Below are 26,752 nucleotides of genomic sequence, written 5' to 3'. Positions count from 1 at the left end.
ATTTTAACACAAATTTTTTAATTGGAAAAAAAGCCTTCTCTAGCCTCTCCGCCCAAATTTCCCCCCTCGTCCCACCCCTGGCGCCCTGCTCCCACCACCAAGGTTTGTTCTGTGTGTTTGATGCTCTAGCACTTTCACTGCCTAAACCCACCTGAGGAGCCTTCTAACTGAACATCTCCTTCACTCGAGTAGAAACTCCACCAGGGCAGGGAGGCACCTGGTCTGTCTTATGGCTATTGTATCTTAAGCCCTTGGAAGGGTGCCTGGCACATAGTAGGTGCTCAGTGAGTACTTAGTAAATAAATTTCTGCTGAGAAGAGGGACGGGGAGAAACTGAGTGAGGATACAGAGAGAAGGTGCAGAAGGGAGGGAGTTCATGTTTGCCAGGGGACAAGGTTGTTTTCTGGGAAGGAACAGGCTGCAGCCTGCAGGCTTAGGAGGGCCTCCCAGGGACTAGGAGGAGTGAGCACATGCCATGGAGCCAATGTTCAGGGCTGCAAAATGGTTGAGAAGACTGGCATGGAGAAAGCATGTGTCGACATTTCAGCCAGGTGGAGGACTGGTCTAGTGGAAATAACCAGGGTTCAAGCAGATCGTTAGGGCAAGGTGGCGGGTGCAAGGCCTGGGGGCATGAGGCCAGCAAGAAGGCCCAGACCAGGCCGCCTGGACCATGCATGCAGCCAGGGAAAAGAGGACCTGTCTGGGTGGGGCCCGGGAGGACATCATGGCAGGACAGGCCTGTTCCAGAGGACAGGGCAAACTTCGGCCTGTGCTCGAGGGTGGACCCGTCGGGGAAACGTGGTGACAACAGGACTCAGACAAAGGGAGGAGGAGGTGGAGGGACAAGGTGGCTCAGAGAGGTCACGAACTCCTGGGCTGGTCTACAGGGAGCTGGTATTTAGCTTGAAAAGTCTCGGTTAGTCTGAAAACTGGGCTTGCTGTCAGGGAGGAGTGACATGCCAAGACAGCCTTTGTCTCCTTTCACAGCTGGATCTGTTTTCATGTCCTTCTTGCTTTTCTTTTTTTGCCCCCTCTTTCCTTTAACCCACACCCCCTGAATATCTCTGAGTGGAAGAGAGGGAGAAGTCTCACCTGTCTCAGACAGGCAGGTGGACAGCTGGGTTCAGCTTCCGGTCCTGCTCCAAGTCTCTCTCTGATGCAGCCACCTCAAAACATCGGGAAGACTGAAGCTCACCACCTCACATCTGTTTTTACATCAAACTCTAGGAAGCGTGGGGCTCACCCCAAACACACCTTCTGAGGCCCCGGGAAAGCAATTCCACTATCATTCACACTTTCCCTAGGTCTGCTCCTTGGAGGTGGCTGGAAATGGGAAATCTGGCTCCTTTTCCCTGCTCCATGTGGCGGAGGCACAGAGCGGGAGAGGTCTTTGCCTTCTGGGGAAGTAGACTTTTCAGAGACGGTGGAAGATGAAAGAATGAGGAGTGAATGCTCCTTCTCCCCACCCCCCCGACCACCCAAACTTCTACAGCAAGAAGGAGCCAGGAAAGATTGCTCCCTCCCTCCCTCCTCCTCCAAGAAGGAGCCAGGAAAGAAAAATCTCCCTTCACAGCTGCACATGGCCCGGCAGTTGGCGAACTCTCCCACACTGAGGGCTGCCAGGAGGAGGTGCACTGTCACGGCCTCTTGGGGGTCACTGTGGCAGCAGGTACGAAGACTGAAAATGCGCCTCTCTGAGCCACCAATCCCCTTGTGAGATCTACCCTAGAGAGAAGCATGTGCATATGGAGGTGTGTGAACAAGTGCAATGTAATACTGTTGGTAGAGCCTAAAAATTAGAAACACTGTAAAGGTCCCTCAGCAGGGGGATAGCAAAACAAAGGACAGCACACCCATAAATGGGAATACCATACAGCAGTTAAAAAAAAATCAGAACGCTATGTAGCAATATGCAAAAATCTCTGTAAGATACCAGTGAGTGAATGCAACCAAGTTACCCAGGTTTCTTACAGTTTGATATGATTCAACATATGTAAACAACGACTCCACAAAGAATACCTAATCCATTTTCCACTCATACTGAATGATACACATAGGTGAATACAGGGAAAAGGTTCTGGAAGATACACACCAAACTGCATACCACAGCTACCTCCTTGGGGACACAGGAACTAGGAATGAGTACCCCAGGGCATCTAACCCTCACCTGTAATGACTTCACACTTTATGAGGAGAATCCAGCAGAGCATACCTCATGCAACGAAAACTTGATTTTTAAAGGTGATTGCCACTGTGGTTCATTATGAAAGCCTCGAGGGCAGAAGGGAAGGGATGCTCAGTACATCTGCTAGGTGAGAAGGCTGGGCTCCCAAGGGCGAACTGACCAGCCACGAGGAGTCTACACCCACGCTTCTCCGTCTGTGCTCTCAGAGTGACAGAATGCTAGCGGGCCCTGCCTTTGGCTGACCACTGATTGGTTCTCTGTAGCTCTGGTTCCAGGGCACATAAGGGGTCCCTGTCCCAGGCAGGAGCTGCTTCAGTTCTGCAACCCTGCCGTTATCACTGAGCTTGACTGGACCCTGTGCAGGGTGCTTCCCTGTCCTACCACGGTCCCACCCACTCTGACCTTTGTGTGTTTTACTGCATGCCAGGCATTCGTCTCCTCATATTTATTTATTCTCAGAACTACTGTGAAGTAGGCACCACTATTGTTTTCCCAGTCTCACAGAAGGGGAAACGGAGGAACAGAGTGCTTAAGAAATTGTCCATTTGCTAGTGACTCAGCTAGCAAGCGTCAAAGCTGAGTTTGAACCTCTCATTCCCTATGCTACCCCACCTCCTGCAAGCTCCCGGGGATGTCCATGCAGCGGCCTGGAGATCACAAGGCTGGGAAACTGAACCAGATGACCACCAATGTCCAGGGCCCTAGGACTTCATGTCTTTGCAATGGTCCTGAGCAAATAGGACCCTCCCTTCTCCCTCTCTGCCTCCCAGACAGGAACAACAGATAGTTATTATGCCCCTACTATGTGCTGGGACTTTTATATCAGTGCCCTCATTCAACCCTCCCCCAGCCCAGTTACTATTCATGTTCTCATTTTACAGATGGGGAAGTTGAGGTCCTATAATGGGAAGTGACTGGCCAGTGGTTACACAGCTGGAGGAGGAGATGCAGGTGGTCCCAGAGGAAGGTTTAACAGAGAACCTGGTGCTATGGTGGGGAACCAGCACCAGGTGGGGGACCCTGAGATACAGAAAGTATGCCCCACTGCTCTGTCAGCCCTTCAACTCTTCCTGGCCTGGTACCCAGACCCAATTCCCAACTTCAGAGTGGGGACCAAATCCCAACTTCAGAGTGGGGACCAAATCCCAAATAGCAACTATCTTTTTGCTCCCAGGCTCCACGACTCCAGGGGATGCCCAGAAAAGCCACAATCATCTCTAACTGGCACCACTAACTCAAAGCTCCTTTCCCTTGCCCTCAAGGAGGCAACAGTTCTTTTGGGGGAGAGGACAAGAAGTGGAGAGGTAAGAGAAGTCTTCCAGGGCTACAGGGGGAAAACAAACAAACAAACACAGGGCTTGGAGCCAGCCAGACCTGGTTTTGAGTCCAACCCCTTCAGTCACTAGCAGAGTGGCCTTGGGCAATTTACTTAATTTCTGTGTCCACCACCACACCACAGGGGTGGTGGTATTGACCTTGAACTGGTTGCAAGGAGTGAAAGAGGCATGGATTGCGGAAGACAATACACTCTATCCAGAGACGGAGAGGAAGGGTCAGAAGCCACACGGGCGAAGGACTGAAGAGGAGCTGGGTGGGAAAACCCCTTTCAGCATTCCCACAGCCCTGGGGGGGGGGGGGAACTTTATGAAGACCCTGAGCAGAGAGATAAATGAACTGAAATCAAGGGTATGAAAACAAAATGAAAGACCTGACCATTTAGACAAAGCTTGGCAAGTGCCAGGCACTTCTGCTGAGCGCTTCACAGGAGCAGTCTTTAATCAACGTGATACGCCTATGCCAGCCTTGGAAGGAGAGGATGACAAAGAGTGGGAGACAGACACCAGATGAGGTGCCCGAAGGAGGCTAGTCAGGTAGGAGGTGATGCTCCTTGGCCTCCCCAGCTACTCCTCTGCAGACAGGTGGGGCCCAGAAGATGGGGTGGGGGAAATGTCAAGCTGGTCTCAACCTTCCTAGCCTGTCTCCCTGCAGCTGGGGTGTCCCTCGGGGTCTAAATTCCTGGCCCCCAGCACCTCATGGTGTTTGCTGGATGACACGGAGTAACAGCCGTATGATCCTGGGCAAGTTCTTCACTTCTCTGTTTCGGGACAAACCCAAGCTCCAAGAAGCAGTGTGTGGAAGGACTACAATAAGCCAGCGAGTGGAAGTGAGGCACAGGCTCCCATGCACCCTAGGCGAGCATATATAATTATCACCATGCCCCAGTGCCCACTAAGAGGTCTGGGCTGCCACTGTGACTTGGTCCCTACACCAGGGACCCAACTCACCGTCTGCCTCCAGACAAACAACAGCTCTTCTCTCAGCCCCTAAGCACCACCGCAGGGTATGGGAAACCAACTTTCATTCCAAAACTGCCTTCAGTTAATGAAACTCACACACTTCCCTTAACTGTCCTCATGATTCCCACTTCACAGATGAGGAAACTGAGGTCCAGATGCCTGAGGTTATTAGAATCCAGGTCTGTCTTGATCCAAACCAGTTCTATTTCACTTCATCCCCAAGGGCTCTGGGAAGCCCCAAACTTCCTGAGACCCAGAAGTCAGCAGGAGCATTCACCCCGCATCACCAGTGCAGGGCCCCGTGTCTCCTCATGCTTCTTACCGCTGCAGCCTCAGCTGTGCCATGACTCGGCCTCTGTATCCAACCTGGGGCCAGCCGTTGGGAAACAGCTCCCTCCTCACCAACAGGGGGTACGCTGGTCATCACCGTCCTTTCTCGGCCTGTACGTCTCTGACTCCCCACAACCCACTGGGCCCTTGCCCACGGCGGGGCACCCTACCTTGTGGGTGAGGCTGGGGTCTCTTGGAACACTCTCCTCCTCCTCCGAGCTTCCCTGTTCTTCATCCGATGATAGGTCCTCTTTGGGGGCTGCCGCCGAGATGGGGCAGACCTTATAAGGTTCTGTGTAGGCGCTGGGGTCAGAGCAGAGGAAAGAGAGGGTCAGAGCTCCTTGTCCAGCAAAGGCAAAGTGAATACACCAGGGGCCCTATTAATGCCACAAGCCATTAACGAGTGCTCCGTGTGCAAAGCTCCATGCCTGCCCTCCATGGGGACCTAGAACTGAGTAAGACACAAGCCCAACTGTCCCTACATGCTCCCACTCCAGCCATCCTGGCCTCTTCGTAGTTCCCTGAATGTACCATGCTCTTTGCTGCCTAAGTGCCCTTACACATGCTAAGACAGACCTGTCTCTCTGTTAGATATGAGGCAGGCTGTGATGCTGGAGGGTACAAATAATTACTGTGAGGGCAAGAGATGTTCAATCTGATTGGTCCGGCAGTCTGGACTGGCCTGGTCAGGCAGCAGAGTCCGTTCCCAAGGTGGCCATGTCCTCTGGGCCTGAATGAGGGATGCAGTGATGCAGTACGCTCCAGGATGTGCATTCTAGACCCTGGTCCCTGCCTTGTCATCAGCTAGATCATGGACAAGACACAACTCAGGGTATCAGTTTCCACCTTGGGGGATAATGATACCTATTTCATTTTCTTGGCTGGTGCTGTGAGGATCAATGCTTGCACAGGTGAGATAACAAACTCATATGTATACAACTATGACTATGACCTAGGCATTGCCATTAATTAATTAACCACACTTATTCAATACATGTTTATTGATTGCCTGCTTTATGCCAGGCATAGAGATAGGCAGAGGGTAACACAGTGGCAAATAAAGCAGACACGGTCCCTGTTTCAAAAAAGGAACCATGAATATACGAGCATAAATTATGATACGTGAAGAAGAAGGAATAATAAGGGGGAACTGTTTGGACAGGTCAGAGAGGACTTCTCTGAGGCTGTGAGCAGGAGGAGAAGGAGCTCTGTGACAGCACAGGGAAGTTTCCAGGAGAAGCAGCATGTGACAAACCAACCTGGAGTAGAAGAACCCTCCTTTCTCTGACTTCAAAACTATCCCCACGGAGGAGGCTCTAACCCCATGACAACCACCTCCTTGCTCTGCTCCCTGCTCCGGGTCTCCCTCTCCACCCAGCAGAGTGGTTGCTTCACAACAGGCATCACGCCACGCTCCTCTCCTACTTGGAAACCTTCAATAGCTCTCTCCTGCCATGGGCAATGTGGTCCCAGACAACTTCTCACAAAATTTCTGCTCATGCTCAAAATCCAGGCATTTGGTCTTATTAAATTCTTTTTTTAAAAAAATTCTGTTTATTTATTTGAGAGAGAGAGAGTAAGCACGAGCAGGAGGAGCAGAGGGAGAGAGAATCTCAAGCAGACTCCATGCTGAGCGCGGAGCCTGATGTGGGGCTCAATCTCACGACCTGAGCTGAACCAAGAGTCAGATAGTCAACCAACTGTGCCACCCAGGTACCCCGGTCTTATTAAATTCTAATCAAATACTTATTTCTGCCCTCTGGGAATCCCACAACGAGGTGCAGGAATAATGGATGGATGGATGGATGGATGGATGGATGGATGGATGGATGGATGGATGGATGGACAGACTGGAGGAGAGGAGGGAGCGTCCAATTGCTGGAGTGGCTGGGCCAATGTTAGCCCAGGCCTCATGTGGGCAGGGACACTGTTCTTACCGCAGGGAGAAGCATGGCCAGGGTAGGGGATATCAGGAGTAGAGAAACTGAGCCTTAGGCTACAGTGGCCCTAGGGGCCACCTTGGAGCTCTTTCTCAACTACTGCAGGAGCCAGAACCGGGGATACCTATCTCCAGGACACCTGGAACCCAAGAAACAAGGGGCTGTGTCAGGAGCAGGACAGGCATCCCCCGGTCCACACTGGGGCCATGAGGTCAGACCCACCAGGGACAAGGTGGCCTACTCCTGCCTGGGCTTCCGTGGACAAACTGTGTGTGGCAGCAACTGTAGCCTGCTCTTGCGTGCAGATACACAAACTAAGTCCTGACCCGGGCTGAGCCATAATTCACTCTACTATCCAACTGGCTACCCTTCTGATCAGACCTCTTTCTTCTTTTTCAGAATTGACTTTGTTGTCCTTTTCTTTCAAACCATGAGAGCAAACAGTGGATTTGCAGCAAGCCCTATACCACCGCCGAGGTGTAAAAAGGCTTGTGAGCACCTCCCCTCCTAGGACCCCCCTACACCTCCTTCACTGCCCCTTTCTACACTGCCAGGGGCCACTGGGGGTCAGGGGAACACCACACTTGCTTTAGGGAGCTCAGAGCCTCCTTCAGGAAAGTGACTGCATAGACCAGTCTCCTGGAGGAGCCCCAGCTCCCTTCCCTCTAGAGCCTCTTGAGTCAATTTGCACCGTGTGTGTCCTAAGACAGTGAGTGGAGGCTTTCTCCCCCTGCAAGAGGAATGACCACATTAAGCCCCAGCAGGAGCCCATTATGCTCTGTGGAGGATAACTACTAGTGGTGAGGGATGGAGCAGTTAACTGTGTCCTTGGACGGTTCTTCCTCCATATTAAGGAAAAGAAGGTAGATGCCAGGCCTCTCTAAAATGCACTGTGGAGGGAAGGATTCCCAGCCAAGCCTCCCACGGGTGAAGGGTATCACCATCTTCCCAGGCAGCAAGCTGGAAATCTCAGCATTTCCTCGCATAGCCAGCTTCTACTTGAACACAAAATCTCTCCCGAATTTACCTTTAAGTCTTCTCTGACTCCACTGGCATCTGTCATAGCTCTGTGGCCCAAGCCATCTCTTGCCTGGACGTCTGTGACGATGGCTTTCCTGTTCTCTCCCATTCCACCCTGGCTGGCCTCCAATCTGTTCCCCACCCAGCAGCCAGAGGAAACCTCCTCAAAACCCAATCTGATTGTGTCACCCTCTCGCTTAATTGTTCAGGGATATTCTGGTGCCATTGGGATTCAGCCCCAACAGCTCAGGCTGTCGGGCGAGGCTCTGCTCGACTTGGGATGTAAAAAAGTGGGTGCCCTTGGGCCTTGAGGTTGCCAGCAGAGGGTTGGATTCCACAAAACAGAGCCATGGGTGACACTGGGGAGACTGTCATGGAAGCCAAACCCCCAGAAAGGGGGGGGGGTTGGCTCAAGGTCATGTGGCAAATCTGGACCAATACACATTGCCCCAGAGAATGCCTCTCCCTCATCAGAATGCCTGATCCCATTTTAGAGATATGAAAACAGAGGCCCAGTCAGGTTCCCACAGTGCACCAATGTGTGGAGCTGGGTCTCAGGTTACCAGGCAAAATGGGGCTTTGTTTTTATTGTCTGTGTTATTATTTTATTTTCTGTTTGAGAGGTGGTAATGGGCAGAGATTAGAGCTCATACTCTTGAGTCAGATTGCCTGCATTCAAATTCTGTCTCAGCTCAGTACTGGCTGTGTTTAACTTCACCAAGCCTCAGGGGTGCCTAATTCACTGAGCTGTTGGGAGGATTCAATGAGTTACATAATGTAAGACACTTAGAACCATGCCCAACACATAACTCACTAAATGGGAGCTCTCTCCATTACCAGTTCAGCTCTAGCTGCATACAGCTGTTCTACTATTTACCTACTGTTGTCTTTTTTTTTTTTTTGAAGATTTTATTTATTTATTTGACAGAGAAAGACACAGCGAGAGAGGGAACACAAGCAGGAGGAGCGTGAGAGGGAGAAGCAGGCTTCCCGTCAAGCAGGGAGCCCGATTTGGTGCCCGATCCCAGGACCCTGGGATCACGACCTGAGCTGAAGGTAGACACTTAACGACTAAGCCACCCAGGCGCCCCTACTTACTGTTGTCTTTCCACCCAGGCGCCCCTACCTACTGTTGTCTTTAAGTCGACTCATTTTTAACATATGCTAACACTATGACCTCACCCCAAGTGATAACACCCATGAAATCACAGTATGTGACTTCACATAATTATTACTCCGTAACAGTTTGACTAACATTATGTTGCTCACCATTGGAGACCCACAGACCTCACAGAGATAAACACAGTTAACTCTGACCCACCGACCATCCATCTGAAACCAGCCTCAGCTATGGCCAGAAATATGGCCATGATCTTTTATTCTACTTCCTCTGACTTCAGTTTTCAAGAAAGATCTAGAATGGAATTCAGGAGACAAAGGTTTGGGTGTTATGATATTTCTGATTCCTTTATTTCACTGTCCTATTTAGGGATTGTGAACACAACAATGTAGATAAACTGTCACTAAAAATATGCTTTCACAATATAAAAGAGCAAGTATAATCCAATGCCTTTGCAGATTCAATGGAAGTTGTAGTGACAGACCTGATTTTGGATAGAAGTCATTCACTTAATAAGCAAAGAAAATATTCTAACACCACAAGGGTCAACAGAGCTGCCCCTACAGATCCTTCATATTTGCTACCAGGCTGATCTTCAAATACAGAGAAGAAAACAGCTCTGAGAAATGTTTTTGACAACTTCCACCCAAACGTTCCAACAGGCCCTAGTAGAACTTGTGTCCTGTGTAACCACTTCTTCCCTTGGGGAAACAGACTCGGAACCGTGACATATCCCATCCATCTCACCAGTCTGTCAACATAAACCTCTCAGATGGGTCCTTTGCAAAGGCTGTGACACTCTGTATTTTTAGCTGCATGGTTCCTGTCGGTTTTTTCAGTCATTCAAAAAAAAAATACCTATTAAGAATCCTTTGTGTTTTAGACTCTAAACTACAGGTACTGGTGAACAAATAGATATTATGGATAATGCCCATTATAATCATAACTGAAATGCTGTCTCCAGATAGCTTATTTGACCATAACAATATATTACATATGAGAAAGCCTTCTAAACCCACCCACCTACCCATCTATATATTCTTTCATGTACTTACCCATTCATGTATCCATCCCTCCACCCATTGATTCATCTATCCAACCACCCATCCACTTAGCCATCCGTCCGTGCATCCATTTGTTCACCCCCCCATCTGGCCATCCTTCTATCTCCATCCAATCATCCGTCTCTCACTTATTCAACAAATAGGAATTAGCATGTACTTCAAGGAGCTAACACATGGAGAAGTTAAAGATGACTAAAGCACTATCTCTGGTCTCAAAAAAAGTACAGTGCAGAAGTACTAGTCAAGAGGGTGGGCTCAGAAGTCAGGCTGATTGGTTTGAATCCCAGCTCTATCACTTCAAGCAAGTTACTTAACCTTTCCATGCCTTCGGTTTTTGTGTGTTTTTTAAATCTGTAAATCAAGGGAGATGACACATGCCAGGAAAAATCAGCAAAAGGGTTAGGCAGTCAGGACTGTAAGTTTAGAGACCAAGTGGCCTGGAACTCTGGCATCAGATCAGAGTCACTCTGACTTTGGGCAAGTCACCCAATCTCTCTGTTTCCCATCTGTAAAGTGGGGATGACTATGTAGGTTCATTGTGGGATTAAATGAGAACACAAAGGGGAAAGCTGCCACTGCCTGGCATGCAGTAGGTCCTTTCTGGCCAGCCCACAAAAGGGCCAAATTCTAAACCCCCAGTCTAGTCTCCACAGAGCTGTATCCTCCCTCTGAGTCGATCTGTGTTTTAAAAGCAACATAAATTAAAGCTGCCCAGAGCTCATTACCTTAAATGACCCTCCAAATGAGCACAGTCTTTTCCAGCAGCCTAGAGTCGTAAAAGGACATGTGCATCCATGTGGGGGGACAAACAGTTTGTAACCCAGCCCAGGGCTGTCCAGCTCTGCCCATTAAATCCCGTCCTAGTGACACTCACTGAGAGCCATAACCCTAAGCACAGCCAGAATGGGTTAATAACTCATAAAAAAGGAACGCTTGCCTCATTGAGAAACTGTCAGTGGGCACTCTGGCCCCAGACTCCATCCTTGCTCGTACAATGATATGTATGAAGGAGGCCAGATTGCAGATGTAACATCCTTTGGCTCCTCTGACATAGGCTGGGACCGTTCTGAAGTTTGCCAGCTCAGTGAGGAAGGGCAGGGGGCTTCAGGGCTGCTCACTGGGAGCTGGAAAGTTAGAGATGGAGGAGACAAGATGACTACCCTAATTAGCAGAGCAGCTGAAAGACCTTGGAAGTGGATGGAGGGAAGGGCTGGCTGCACAACCAGGGATTTCCAAACCCTCAGACATTCAAGCCTGCCCCCTGCCTACTCCCCACACCCCCTCACCTCCAGGCACCTTCACAGTTCACTTGATCCCTCCAGACCTTCCCCAGGTGACACCTTCTGCTCTGAGACTTCCTTGTCACTCAGAATTGACCCCTCCCATGTCCCCCTGCCTCAAAGGGACGTTGAGACTTTGACAGAGATATCATCTGCACTGTAACTGGGAACCTTCCATCTGATACAGTGGAAACTGCTTAAGATGGGGGTCAGAGACCCAGGAGTCCTGGATTCACAACTAACCCAATGCATGATCTGGGCTACATGACTGTCAAGGTGGGCCTCAGTTTCCACACCTGTAAAATGCAGGTGGAGAACCAGACCCCCAGGCATGTGAAGCCATGTGCTGAGACCAGATGGCATGCATCCCACAGCCTAAAAGCAGCTGCCTATCTGTCTCCACACCACTGGAGTGAATCTCTGCTTTGTTCCCTCTTGGAGGGAATGCATCCTGCACCCAGGGTCAGCCAAGGGATAGCACTTGTAATGGTTCCCAGAAACATGATTGAAGGAGAGGCTTTTTTAAAAATTCAATTTCCATCTTTCACTAAGTAAAAACAGAAGTCCATCCTTGCTCTCAGTCCTGACATCCCCACTCCTCTTCTTGAAATACAGCATCAATGGTTTGGAAGAATTTGTTTTCTTGTTACAATAGTTTTACTGAGATATAATTCACATATCATAAAATTTTGCTCTTTTAAAGTGTACAATTCAGAGCTTTTTAGTGTATCCCCAGAATTATGCAATCATCATCACTACTTAATTTTAGAACATTTTCATCAACCCCAAAAGAAACTCCATACCATTCAGTAGTCAATCAATAGGACTGGCCCCCAATTCCAGGCAACCACTAATTTACTGTCTGTCTCTATGGATTTGTCTTATTCTGGACATTTCATATAAATGGAATCCTACAATCCTTTTGTGTGTAGCTGCTTTAACTTTGCATAATGTTTTCAAGGTTCATCAATGGTATAGCGTGTATCAGTACTCATTCCATTTCATGGCCAAATAATACTGCACTCTAAGTCTGTACCACGTTTTGTTTTTCCATTCACCTATGGATAGACATTTTGATTGCTTCCACTTTTTGGCTATTATGAAGAGTGCTTCTATGAACATTCATGTGAAAGTTTTTTTATGTGGACATATGTTTTCATTTCTCTTGCATCTATATATAGGAGTAGAACTGCTAGGTCATATGGTAACTCTATGTTTAAGATTTTGAGGAACTGCCAGACTGTTTTTTGGCCATACCATTTGACATTCCCACTGGCAATGTTGAGGGTTTCAATTTCTCAACATCCTCATCAATACTTGTTATTGTCTGTCTTTTTAATTTTAGCCTTCCCAGTGGGTCTGAAGTGGTTTTATAGGGATTTTAAAGGAATTTTGTTCTCCTTGATTCCAGTTCAGCCCCCTCCTGCTCCAAACAAACATCTTTCTTATCTAGCCACAGGGAAACATAACTGTTAACTATGAAGGCTTTCTTTTCAGATAATCCATGAAAATTCACAGGTCCAGGGGGAAAAATTTAATACTTTTGGAAGACCTGCAGAAGCTCCATAAAATGATAGACTAATATAAAGAGGTAACATACTAGAGAAAAATCATCAGTCAGAGCCCCAAACTCATCGGAGTGATCATCTCTCAGGTTCCAGCTTTGGGAAGCAGTTAGTACCCTTCTGTAACTTAAGGGGATGAAGACAGCAGAGGAAGAGTCCTGCATTTCTGGCCCTTAGCAGTAGCCACACTGCTGGCCACGGGCCTGGCTCTGCCACTGACCCCCTAGCATTGCAACTATCTCTGGGGCCCCAGCAAAGGATAATGTTAAAGGACACATTTCACCTTCTGAGGGCAGGATGTGGTTCTGCCACTTGTCAGCCCAATGACCCTAGGCCAGTCACTTAACCTGCCCAGCTTCCTCCTTTGTAAAAGGGAGATGGTAACAGTACCTACCTTCCCAGGGTCTAGGCGATGATGTCTGTGAATGAGGTGGGTGAACTGCTCAGCACAGTGCCTGGCAGTTTTACCTGCTACAATCACCTGAGCTAAAGGCCAGGGCTGAATTAACCAGGCAGAGTTCCTCAAGGTCACAAAGACCCAGGTTCTAGTCCTACCTCTGCGACCAGCTTGCTGTGTGACACTGGGTGGGCCCTTTCCTCTCTCTGGACCTCAGCTTCCTCATCTGTAAAAAAGGGAGTTAGAGGACCTCTAAAGGCCCTTCCCACCACGACGTTCTGTGACTTTATGTCCAAGGGGTCCTCCCCGAAGCTGAGGAACTCTGTCCTAGTGAATCCTGCACATGTCTGCCTTCCTCAGCCATTACATGCAGCCAAACCACCGACTCACTGGCCCATGCACACCTCTTGCTACTCCCCCACCCCCGAAGTCTACACACACACCAGCTCTTTCAGGAAGCCTCCTGCACCTCTCCTGCTGGAAGGGGCTCCCATCACAGTTTACATTTTGTGACTACAGTTATTTATGTTCCCATATTAGCTTCCCCATCAGCCACAGTTCTTTCAGGGAGGGAGATCCTCAGCTTGCTGTGCACTCTGCATCTTCCATGATGGCACACAGTGGGTGCACAACAAACATGTGCTGAACGACTCATCCTACCCCAGCTAATTTATCTGACTCCCCACTAGCCTGTCAGTGACGGCCTCCGCATTCCTCCCTATTCAGCAGGTGCTCAACACCTTTGGTAGAAATGGTACCAGCAGGGGCTGGCACCACTGAGAATGCTGTGGCCAGCCAAGTCTTAATGGATAAACGGGCTTTCTTACTAATTAGGCCCTCATTTTATATTACCTTGAGAATGGCCGTGGGGTAGGGGTTGAAAGAAGCACCCTGTGGGGTGGCTGTTGTTCAGCCATAGGTTCAGTGGATGCTGAAAGCTGGTGGCTGGGATTGCCTCAGTTTCCTCACCTGGAAGATGGGCTCCACCGCTGCCGGTCCGAAGCACCCAGCCCAGAGCAGGAGGAGACTGGGACACATGGTTCTCCTATCACCTCTGCTCCGGGATTCGGAATAAGTGAGAACACAGGAGGGGCAGAGGGAGGGGAGCCAGCGCGGCCACCTCAGGAAGCTGGAGAGGCTGTGGTGGCGGGAGGTTCATGAAGAACACTGTGATTCTATAACCGCACACCACGTCTGAAGCTGCCAGGAGCTAGGAGGGGGGTCCTCTGCGGCTTCTTTGGATGGTGGTCTGAGAAACAATCCCCTTCTCCCCCCCTTCCCTTCCACGAGGACGCGGCTAGCCAATAATAACTGGGGGAGCCGCAGTAGTAGCAGACGTAGGGCCAGTGACTTGGGCGCTACTTCCTATGTGCCAAGTACTTCACCAATTCTTCCCAACCGCTGTATCCTGTGGGTTATTACCATGCCCACTGCATAGCTGGGGAGGCAAGCACACACGGGAGGGGTGCGAAGCTGGGGCCTGGTTCAGAGCCTGCCCTTCCAAAGACTCATCTCTCCTGCTTCCACACTGCAGAAGCAGCAGTGAAGGGTCACTGAGTGGTGTGCTGGACGTGCCTCAGGCAGTACCCCACCGATCCTCTCAACCACTTAACGAGGTGAGTGTCGTTATCCTCCTCACTTCTCATTTGGAGAAACTGAGGCTCTGTGAGGGTAAGTGACTTCCCCAAGGTCCACTCTGCTATTCCCCCTTCCACCAACCCAGACAGAACCACAGGTGGACCTCAGCTGGACCCACGTTCATTCTTCTGGTTCACTGTCGCCTTCTCTGTGCTGGGGAGACAGGTACGAGAATGTACGAGAAGTGCCAGGACACACAGTGTCCACAGGGCAACAACACAAGGAGGGTGGAGGGCAAGGGCTTTTCTTTTTTTTTTTATTTTATTTTTTTTAAAGATTTTATTTATTTATTTGAGAGAGAGAGACAGAGAGAGAGCATGAGAGGGGGGAGGGTCGGGAGGGTCAGAGGGAGAAGCAGGCTCCCCGCCGAGCAGGGAGCCCGATGCGGGACTCGATCCCGGGACTCCAGGATCATGACCTGAGCCGAAGGCAGTCGCTTAACCAACTGAGCCACCCAGGCGCCCGGCAAGGGCTTTTCTGACCCACATAAACACACGAGTCACGTGTGGCCAGCGTGGGACATCTGCATGGGGGACACAGAGGGAATCAATCACACAAAGCCAGACAGAAACAAACACACTAAGGCTCGGACCCAGCAGGGAAGGTGATATAGGCAAGGGAAACACCACTGGACCGACCAGATGCACAACCACACACACACACACACACACACGCACTCATCGCATGACTCATCTTGTGGCCTTGCTGAACTGTATCTTTCTCTTTTGCCCCGAACAGGGAAGAAGCATTTTCAGAGAAATGCCACCTTTTGCCAAAAGATCCTTTAAAATCCTATAAATCCGTCTTGCTTCTCTAGGGCAGGGACTGCCTTCCAGGAACAATGCCTGGGAAATGTCTGCTGACCTGATTCCGTCATACTGGTCAGGCCTAGGGCCGTGGCTGATGGGTTCTCCTCTCTAGACCCAGGTCCAACCTAACCTCCCACTCCAGGAAGCCTTCCCTGACCACTGAGACAGGTCTACTGGAAAACTAATGAGGCTTAAGCTTCAGGTCCCACACCCGCATGGGTCCCTTTCAAGGCTCTGTAGATTAATATTCTTCGTTGTACATTCTTTGTCTTAAAGAGACTCCACAGATTGCATAAGCTTCACAGCCTGCCCCTGCCTGGCCACACCTGCTTACAGAAGAGGCTCAGCTCCCCTCGACATGCCCCTGTACCCACGGACACCCCTCTTCTGGCTATATGGCCTTAGCTTTTCACATGTTTTCTCTCCCTCCCCAAACTGTGAGCTCCTTCCTGCCAGCCAAGAGCACTGAACTCTGCATAGAACAGGTGCTCAATTAACACCTGCTGGCTTTCATTGGCTCATGGGGATGGGGGAGAGCACCTCCAGCCAGGCTCCTCCCGGCATGCCCGAATAGGTGTGGACTTGGGAGCACTCCAGAATCAGAGCGGCCCAGCCCAGCATAGGTACAGCAGTGCACGGCGGATGGGACACCCAGTGCCCACACTGCCTCACCTGACACAGCCCACATTCCTTGAAGGTCTACCCCATGCCTGGCACCGGGGACACAGAGGTGAACGAGACCCTCTTATCTGCGCCTCGGGCACTCGCAGCCTAGTGGGAAAGCAGACAGATCAACAGGAGATGAGGTGGTGCGTGCTGTGAGGAAGGAGCTCAGACAAAGGACTCCTAAACCTGTGTGTGTGTGCTGAGGAGGGAGTCACAGGAGGGCTCCAGCCCAGGATGAGACTGAGCTGAGTCTGAAGGTTGAGCAGGAGACAAAGAAAAGAGAGTGGTAGGGGAGAACATTCCAGGGCAGCTTATGTAAAAGCACAGCGGGGAGAAATGCTGGGTCCTGTGTGCAGGGAACCAGGATCACCCACTACTTGGCAAGGAGAGCTGGCCGAAGAGACTGGCAAGGCAGCAGACCTCTCAGATCAGGGCTAAGGCACCTGAACCACGTGCTCCAGGAATAACGGGGAGCCAGAGAAAGGTTTTAGCCATGGAAGGACCTGCCTAGTTTTGCTCCCTGGAGAGTTCACCCTGGCCACTTGTGAACAGCAGTGGGAGACATGCTGGAGGCTGGGAGACCAGAGAAGGCTAGTGGGGGCCGGGGAGGGGGGTGAATGGTGAGGCTTGGGTTCAGGCAAGCCTGTGGGACATAACATACGATTACCCTCATTTCACAGAGGAGAGATGGAGGCTCCAAGGTAATGGGAGATTTGTTCAGGGAGACACAGCCAGCAAGTGGCAGTTCTAAGATTAAACCCAGGTCTCCCATCCCTAACTATAATCCTTATTTCTTACAAGTGTGAGATCAGGTATGTGAAAGCAACCCAGTGCCTGACACCTGCAGGGACTCAATGAATGTTAGTTCCCTTTCCAATTCTTATTCAGGCTTAAAAATAATAGCCTGTACTCCCAGTATAATCAATACAGGGAGTATTTTTAACAAAATTTCCATTTACACACACTTCTTAAGGACCACTTCTGTGGCATAAATGAAGCCACTCTGCACTCCCTGGGTTACAGGGCCGAAGCGGGGGCTGGCCTGGTCTTTACTCGTCTTGCTTCTCACAGCTGGACTGCGGGCCACACGAAGGCAGTGAGCTTGCTATACATATGTTAGGGCTGCAGCAAGTGCCCATTTAACAGGTGTGGGAAATTGAGGTCCAGGGCGGGAAGGACTAAAGGCAGATCTCCTGGTATCCAGCTTAATGCTCTTTCCACTGCTCCCAGGAGCCTCCCCCAGGAGGAGGGGGTCAGCTGGCCTGGCGTTTTGGAGGCAGGCAGGGTGTGGCAGTCTTGGAGGGAAGAGGCCAGGGAGGGGCAAGGCTGCCTGGGAAGTGGGACCTTTCCCTTCAACAACAACAAAAAGTCTCGTCCTTGGGGTGGGAAGAGGGGCACCCGCCCTCAGCCCTCCCACCAGCGCCCAGACACATCTTCTGGGCTCCTAGAGGCTGGCTGCCCCTCCTCCACCCACCTCCCAGGCCTTGTCCTGCATTTCCTGTAAATACCGACACTTCCTCCCCTGGGAGGGCTTGGCAGTGCTGGGGCCACACCCGGCTGGCCTGCCACACAATGGCTGGGCCACTCCACACCCCAGAGAAATGCCACCCTTTGCTAGAGCTGGCCAATCCAATGCTCCCATGACAAAGGTGGGCAAAGTGAGGTTTGGGCAGGGGGAGAAGTTTGCCCCAGGCTGCACAGCAAGTCTGTAGCAAAATGCAGGGTCACGCCTCCCTCATCTCTATACCCCAACACCGTCTACACTGCCTGCCACAGGTTGAGTCCTGGAAGTGAAAATGCTGGTTAGGAGCAGACTCTGGAGCCAGCCCCACCTGGGTTTCCAAAACCCAGTTCTCTGCCACTCACCAGCTATGCGACCTTGGGCAAGTTTTCTGTGCCTCACTGTCCTCATGTGTAAAATGGGGAAAATAATAATACCAATCTGTTTTGTTTTTGTTTTTTTTTTGTGAGGATTTAGTGAGTTGACATACATAGAAAGCACCTAGGGCAGTGCCTGGAACACAGCTCTATGTTATCATTGCAGTTTTTAAATGTCCCTTGAAAATTCCATCCAGGACAGACCCAGGTCTCCAGGCCACAGGCCACCAGGGATGTGTGCGGGGGTCGGATTTCCAACCTCAAAACAGTCCAGGGCTAGAAGGGTTGTTTGGGGAGTCAGAGGACTTTTGTTCTGCCAGTCCACTTCCCTCCTCTGTGCCTCAGTATCCTCAGCTATTAAACGCTGATCAAAATCCCTGCTCTGCCTACCTCATGGGTTGTTGGGGGATCAAACAAGACAAGAGGCAGGAAAGCAAATTGACGTGTTAGGTGTTTAAGGTTGGAACTGGCATTCCCAAACAAATCATCAAAAACCTAGTCTTCAGCAATAAACTCTGAAAGTCTTTCTTGGCATAGTGTTGATATTGCGGCTACACCTAGAGCCTCCTGTGTACTGACTCCTGGGCAAGCACCTGCCTGCAATCTCTCATTTACTCCTTGAGCCAGGCCCGTAAGTGGCGTGTTAGCAGCCCATGTCATGGATGACAAAACAGGCTGTGAGGAGCTGGAGTCAATATAATACCCTAGTGTTGGTGGTATAGTGGTTAGCATAGCTGCCTTCCAATATAATACCCTAGGCTCTACGAGTGGGCTGTGCAGGATTTCCTTACCCCCACGCTAGAATCTGCACCAGACCCTACAGTCTACACCCTGCATTTTCCATCTCAGGTGATTCTCTCCACGAACCTGTAAAGGCAGGCACCAGCACCTCAAAAAAAGAGAAGAAAATGAGGCCTGGGAAGTGAAGCGGCCTGCCCAGGGTCCCGCATTAGGAGGGTAGAAATGGAGGGCCAGAACCTGGGTGTCCGGCCCCATGCCTAGAACTCTCCCCTTTGCAGGACAACACCTCTTTGTTCCACGTGGGCCTCAGAGGACGCCGAGTGGTGGTTCCTAACTCCAGACCCGTCGTGGGGGCATGTCAGGACCCGGGGTGCCGTGTGAGCACTTTTTGGGGCCTGTGGCTGGGTATCTGGAAGTATTTAGGAGCTGTGCAGCAAAGCCTGCTTTTTTTTTTTTTTGGCCAGTAACTGCTTTGAAATATGGGTTCTGAGGTCTGGGCTGCAACGCCAGCTGGCACAGCCTTCTTTCCACACGCCGAGGACAGAGACTACAACAATGGAAGGCTGGAAAACTGCACATCGTGCAGGCCATTCTGCAAACATTTCCAATTCCATTTCTGAAAGAAAGTGCTAGAAAAGAGGCAATGAACTGGAAACAGAACCCTTGAGGACAGCGTGGCACCCTCCTCCTCAACCCCATCCTCACAAATCCCATCCTCCAGCTCCCCCACCCCTGCCTCCTGGGAGGAGCCCCTGAGCCCCTAAACCAGCTGGAACAATTTCCTCCACATGAACATCAGACTGTGCACCCAGGTTCAAATTAAATGAGTTTGTTCACAGTTAGTGATTCAGGAGAAAAGTCTTATGGGAAGCAAGTTGGAAGGAAGGATCATCAACTGGGTAATCATTTCATAAGAGCAAGTCATCTTTACAGAAATAAACCACAAGGCTGACTGGGTTGAGCTCTCACCCAGCCCCACACAGGGCCTCCAAGCAGCCCAGCTCCTCTTTCCTTCAGCCTTCCCCTCTAACCGCTGGGCCACCTGGCCCCCAACTCCAGTCTTAGCCCCTCTCCACACTCTGAGGTTCATTCTGCTACTAATCAGAGGGGATAGGAAACTTTGCTCAGTTCTACAGGATCTGAACATAAAGTGTATTAAGGCAGTTCTCAAACTGTAAACTCTACAAGACAAGGCATGCTAGGGTGCTCACAGCTCCAGAGCCCACCCAGACTATGCTGTTTCTGATACAAAACCACCTTGTAACACTGGTCTAGGTCTGGGTCCCTGTCTTGATAAACTCTCTCACATCCAGCTACATTAACCCTACCTGCATCACCTGCCCTCAGACTTTCTGGTTCAGAGAAACTTCCCAAACCTCCCAGAGCAGGAAGAAAAACTAACAGATAAAACTACAACAATGTCATAGCTTTGCATGGGGAGATGAGAACCCCATCCCTAGAGGTACTCAAGCTCTGGCTTGTTGAGAACAGAAAGGTCCAGTGAGGGGCAGGGTGTCCCTTCCCAACCTAAATTGACTACCCTCATTAGTTTTAAGTCAAACTTCCCAGAGTAAAATAAGTTATGAGTTGATAAGGCCAGCAAGTTGAGGATGACTTCAGAGTGCAGCTGGGTGAAAACTTTCCTGCAGTTCATCTCAATCCATATGATAGAGCAAAGGAACCCCCACCTGCTTTCAGAACCCCTACAAAGGAAATCGCCTGGGGTGGGGTGGCACCAGGAGGATTTTGTTGACATGAGTTACAGAAAAGGAAAAAACCAAGACCAACCAGCCAACCAAACAAAATCTAGAAGCTCTAGGTATTTTCTGAGTGAGCTAAGGCAGAATTTCTGAAAACTCTCACTCTCATATTCCAGGAGGCACAGAAGTTAGAACCTGAGATGAGGAAGACACCTGTCTGAAACCCAGGGTAGGGACTTCCCTGAGCCCCTTAGACGATAATGGGACACCAGTCACAGGCTATTGCAACTGACCACACCAGCAGTATTTAGTTAAAAGGAAAGATAAGGGAAAGACTTTCCAGGAAGGACAAACAGCATGAACAAAACCATGAAGACAGGTATGTGTGTGGCCTATTTAGGAGAAACTGGGGTTTCTTTTTTATTCAAGCATGACATGATGCCAACTCTTTATAGGCATTGCCTAATTTAGTTCTCCCAAGAAGTCTATGAGATAGCATGAGAAAACTGAGGCATAGAGATAAGACACAACTAAGCCTAAACCACATAGCTGTTAAACTATATATCCAGAATTTTTTTTTTAAGATTTTATTTATTTGTGTGTGTGTGGGGGGGAACAAGCAGGGGGAGCGGCAGGCAGAGGGAGAAGCAGACTCGCCGCTGAGCAAGGAGCCCGATGTGGGACTCGATCCCAGGACCCTGGGATCATGATCTGAGCCAAAGGCACACACTTAATCAACTGAGCCACTCAGGGGTCCCTGTAGCCAGGGTTTTAAACCAAATCTGTGTGACTGAAAAGCAAGATGCTTTATATTACCTGTCCAAGCTGGCTGTCCCTAAAGGGACACTTTCCACATCTTTTCCTCTACACAAATACAGGAATGTCTACAAGGTCCCAAGGCTGCCCCCCCGCCCCCACCCAAATGGACCTGATCCAGGAGGAGGTGATTTCCCCACACAGCTAGTTAAGAAGCCACACCTACCTTCAGAATGGTTAGGGGAGTGTTCCTCTAAGGATGAACTGGGGGTACCTGAGGGAGTCTGTTACAAATGCAAATTTCTGGGCCACATCCAAGACCCTATGGATCAGAATCTCTAGGTGAAGAGCCTGGAAACCTGTATTTTTATTATTTTTTTTTAAGGCATATTAAGATTTGAGAAATACTGTAGCTAAAAGAGTCAAGAGACTGGAGTTTAAATCCCAGCTGCCCTAGCTGTACAACTCTGGGCAAGCTACTTCTCTTTTCTGAGCCTCAGTTTCTCCATCTATTAGGTGAGAATTCCTTCCCTCCAACCCTCAGAGTTGCTGTGAGGATCAAAGGAAGTCAGAAAACTTCTTATTAGTGTTTTCATTTTCTTTGGGTAAATACCCAGTAGTGGAATTACTGAACCACACGGTATATTTATTTTTACTTTTTTGAGGAATCTCCATGCTGTCTTCCCCAGTGGCCATACCAATTTAGTCAAGATATGGAAGCAACCTGAGTGTCTATCAACAGATGAGTAGATAAAGCAGATACGGTGTATATGTACACAATAGAGTATTACACAGCCATAAAAAAGAATGAACTCTTGCCATTTGTGGGGACATGGGTGGACCGGACCTAGAGGGTATTACACTAAGTAAAATAAGTCAGACTGAGAAATATAAATACCATATGATTTCACTCACATGTGAAGTATAAAAAATAAAACAAATGAATAAACAAACAAAAAGCAGAATTAGACCTATTAATATAGAGAACAACTGATGGTCACCAGAAGGAAGGGGACAGGGGATGGGCAAATAGGTGAAGGGGAATGGGAGGTATGGGCTTTCAGTTATGGAATGAATAAGTCACAGCAATAAAAGGCACAGTATAGAGAATATAGTGGACAATACTGTGTTAACTTGTACAGTAACAGATGATAGCTACATATGTGGTGAACATAGCGTAATACATAGAAACATTATGTGGTACACTTGAAATTAATGTAACATTGTGTGTCAACTATACTTAAATTAAAAAAGTTTGTTTGTTTTTGAAGGAAGTTAGAAAAGCTCTCTGGGCATGCACAGGTATAGATCCCAAGAGTTCTAAGTTCCTTCCAGCCATGAGACTGGTGCTTTGTCCAAGGAAACTGCTCCCTGGTGGGGAGTGGCTGGCTGTGACTTCTTCAACAGTGGGAGTGGGATGGGGAGTGGGGCGGGAGGACTCCCCACATCTCCCATCAAGGCAGGGTGAGCTGCGTGGCATCCAGATGGCGCTCTGCATTGCAACTTACTACAACTTACTACAGCGCCCTGGGGCAGAGGATTATCTGCAACTGGGTCTGACTCAGTGTCGGCCCCCAAGAGAGCGTCTACAGAGGTAAGGGGGAGCCCACATTTCAAGGCTACAAGGAAAAGACCACAGCAGGGAGGGCATCTGGCACAGCACATCAGCCCCACTCTCCACCCAAGCTAAAAACTCACTTTTAGCACATGTAGAGAACAATCTCCAAGCTGCAGAGACCCCAAGGGTTCCTAGGCTGTTGAGCATAGTGCAATTCAGTTCAGTATTTACAGAGACCCTGCTGTGTGCAAGGTACTGTGCTAAGTTCAGGATGAGGACCCTTCCTTTCATGGAGAGCCAGAGTCTAAAAAGGAAAAAAATAAATCAAGCAAAATGTCAAACACGAGGAAAAGGAACTCAATTTAGATTCTCTTTTTCTTGAAGAAATATCAAGTATTCAACTCTCAGGATTTTCAAATTAAGAACAAGAAACATAAGACTTCATTTGAGAAATGGAACAAACTCTTAAAAATATAATTCTGTTTTCTATTTTAACAGTGGGGAGGAAGATCATAGGGAGGAAGCACAGCACACACGGTGTCACTGAGCCAGTCTGTCTTGGGCAAGATGACACCACAGGCAATGGGACCAGTGTTTGACACCCACCCTCCTGTCCAACCACCTACCCACCCATCTGCCCACCCACCACCCGCCCATCTTCACATCCACACGCAGTACTGAACATGTAAGACTCCTGTTAGACACTGAAGGAGAGGGGCTGAGTGGTGCTTGCTCCCTTGGAATTTGCGGTCTTGTGAGGAAGGACAACACAGTAACATGCACACAGCTAAGAAACAGGGAAGGCAGAAGTCCCAGGAGCCGCAGAGATAAACTGGGGAAATTTCAGATGACATCGGAGATACCATTAATTGCCAAAAGATATAACAGAGGCTTCATGGAGGAAGTGGTATTAAAAGGGGCCAACCTGTGCCCATGGGAAGGATATGAACCTGCAGAGAGTGAGGGAGCAGCTGGACAGAAAGCACCACATGGGCAAAGGCACAGAAGTCGGACCGCTCAGGACATGTAAGAGGACAAGACAGAATTCCACTTGAGGGATGGAGAGAGGAGCAGAGAGATGCTGGGGTCCCGACAAGTGTGAAAGGCTAGAGGTGGGCCCTGGGGCCCTGCCAGTAAGAGCCATCGGGGGGGGGGGGTTGGGGGGCGGGGAGCACAGTCTTCACAAGCCTCACAGCCAGGTGGGCTTGCTGAGGGCTGGCCTCTGTGACCTGTGTACCTGCTCTGGTGATCAGAGAGGAGTCCACTCCTAGAGGTGCTATTTCCAGCCCCCAGGCAGCAGCTGGTCGTGAGCGCTGACTGACGGGGCAAGGGATGGCTGTGGTCCTGTGGTCTGAGGTTGATGGAAAAGCTCCCCTCACACTCCTTGTAGGGAAATGGTGGGGGGGGGCCTGGCTGGGAACACCGCTAGTTGGTTTGAGGACAACTTGGCGTTTTCAACATGGGGACGTGTAGTTCTGTTTCTCTGGGTCCCAGAAAACTGTTGTTGCCCAAGCTGGGATGCCTTTCCAGGAAAAAAGCACACCCAACTTAACTGTCAGGCTGAACACAGTGCCAAGCAGAATTGGTAGCCAAAACGCCCTGATTTTAGCAACTGCGTGAGTCCTCGGGGAAAAAGGACTGCAGAAAGCCAAGGTCTGGAACCCTGACACGCTGTGGGGGTAGGTGTGTGTGTGGAGGGGTGCATCTAAAGGCCCAGAACGAGCACTCTCAAGTGACTGGGAACTGTGGGAAGCAGGCAGGTTTGGGGGCAGGTACCCCCCAACCATACCAGGAAGGTCAGCACTGCCTGGGAACCGTGCTTCCTTTCCACAGGAGACGGCTTGGGACCCCGCCCCCCACCTGTGTCCTCTCTGGATAAGGGAGAAAGGACAATTGTCAGTTATACCCATGCCCTCTGGCGTCTGACTTTTTCTGTATCTTTTCTGAAATCTTATCCTTAAAAAAAAAGTCTTCTCGTTAACTAAGCCTATTCATCTCCTTCATCCCTCCAGTAATCCCTTTTGTGTCTGAGAATCTTGAATTATTCACACCGACCCATCTCCCCATCTCCGTTAGTCAGCCCTCCATAATTTGATACAAACCAGGGCAGAGTAGTGTTTAACCCAGCGTGCTCGGGGCTCTGCAAGGGCACGCAAACCCTTGCCTGAACAGAGGCAACCATGCACCCTGCATACTGCAGTACTTTGCCACTGGTGACTCCCACTGCCTTTGTTTTTATCAGCAATCTCCACAATTATTCTTCACTGTCCCTTCGCCATACCACAGTTCCCATCTTAGCAGGACCCACTGAGCTGGCCCAGGTGAGGGCTGACACAACTCCTCTGGAGAGCCCTTTGGCAACCTTTTCCCCTGCCGCCTCTCCTATGGAAATACACCCAAATGCTGAAAAACCTTTAATTACAAGTATGCTCACCCAAGCATTCTTTAAATGCTGCAAGATATTACAAATGCCCTAAATACACAATGCAAGGGAATGAGTATATTAATTTGGGGCACAACCACTCAAATGGAATATGCAGTCACTTGGTACTGCTCTATCTGCAGTCTGGCAGACTGTCTCATAGTAATTTTTATTAATTTAGTAAGTTATTTAATAATACAAATACAACATGCAGTTAAATAAAATAAGCAAAATAAGCGATTTTATGCACCATATGATTACATCCACATTAAACTCACCCTAGACACATTTACATAAGACAAGAACAAAAGATAACCCAATGCTAGTAGTGATTATGTTAGCATGGTGGGATTGTCTTTTTTTTTTTTAATCTTCAGATATATTCATAAATGTGTACAAATGTGTATATAAGTTATTCATTGCAGCATTTTCAGAGGGGTATAAGACTGGAAACAACCTAGATATCCATCAGTAGGTGACTAGGTATTGGAATTCCTTGCAGTCATTAAAGAGTGGTGCAGATCTATATGCCTCGATAGGGAACAATGTCTAAAGTGACAAGAACAAGGTCCACAAGAGCATGTTCAATATGCTCCCATTTATGTTTAGAAAAAGTCAAGGGTCAGGGGAGGGGAGAGTGTGTGTGTGTGTGTGTGTGTGTGTTTGCACATGTTTGCACACATGCAAAACATCTGGGGAGGGGCTAGAGAAAGGAAACTCAGTAGTGCATGATTTGATTTTTCCCTGCAGATGACACTTTTGGAGTTTGTGTTACCTTTTACAAAACATTTTAAAAAGCATTTTTGAACCTAAACGGACTGGTCAAATTTCTCTCCCACGGGACTATCCCAACAGCATGATTTCCTCCTCTGTGGCCAGAATTCTGGCCATTGTAGTGACCTCTGTGATCCTGCACCCCTTGTCCTCTAAACACTCAGCAGTTAATAAGCAGATTAGTGGGGCCGGGGGGGGTATTCCAAAGGAGGAAGAGAAGGTGTCATGACAGTCAAGCCTCCTGGGACCTCTCCAGGTAGGCACAGCAGGGCTCAGACCACAAACACGGTCAGTCACTCTCTGCAGAGGTGAGGAGGGGGCTGAGGGGCTGGGTCTATTGTGTTTTTCCCCTCACAGTTTTGGGAGAGGGGTATGAGGACCCCCAGGAAGTCATCTGACTCCATTTTCCATCTTCTTCCTGTTTGAACCTGAACGCATATAACTGGTTCCATCATTGTATTTTGGGAGCAGATAACTTGTTTCTTTAGCTTCCCAGGTTCACAGATGGAGAGGAATTATGCCCTAGGATGGATGACAGCCAGAGCCTCACCCATACCCACTTAGATAATTTAGATGATGAGATTTGGGACTTCTGAGCTGATGAGATTCAGA

General features: G+C 49.4%; 1 protein-coding gene across 5 annotated transcripts in view; it reads right to left on the bottom strand.

The window, feature by feature from the left end:
• The window catches only part of FGD5 (FYVE, RhoGEF and PH domain containing 5), a 123,596-nt gene that overhangs the window by 67,693 nt on the left and 29,151 nt on the right, over positions 1-26,752 (bottom strand). For all 5 annotated transcript variants that reach the window (XR_004677838.1, XM_034997591.1, XM_034997593.1 and 2 more), the window contains exon 3: positions 4,983-5,115. Coding sequence is in view for 4 of the 5 variants with exons in the window: in XM_034997591.1 (XP_034853482.1) it covers positions 4,983-5,115 (133 nt within the window). In the remaining variant the exon portion in view is untranslated. The remainder of the gene's footprint in view (positions 1-4,982; positions 5,116-26,752) is intronic.

Source organism: Mirounga leonina, unplaced genomic scaffold, assembly GCF_011800145.1.
Source record: "Mirounga leonina isolate KUSES-001 unplaced genomic scaffold, KU_Mleo_1.0 Mir_94, whole genome shotgun sequence".
NCBI classification, from domain to species: Eukaryota; Metazoa; Chordata; class Mammalia; order Carnivora; family Phocidae; genus Mirounga; species Mirounga leonina.
Note: the sequence above shows the minus strand (reverse complement) of the source record. Positions and strands in the feature narration are given on the sequence as shown.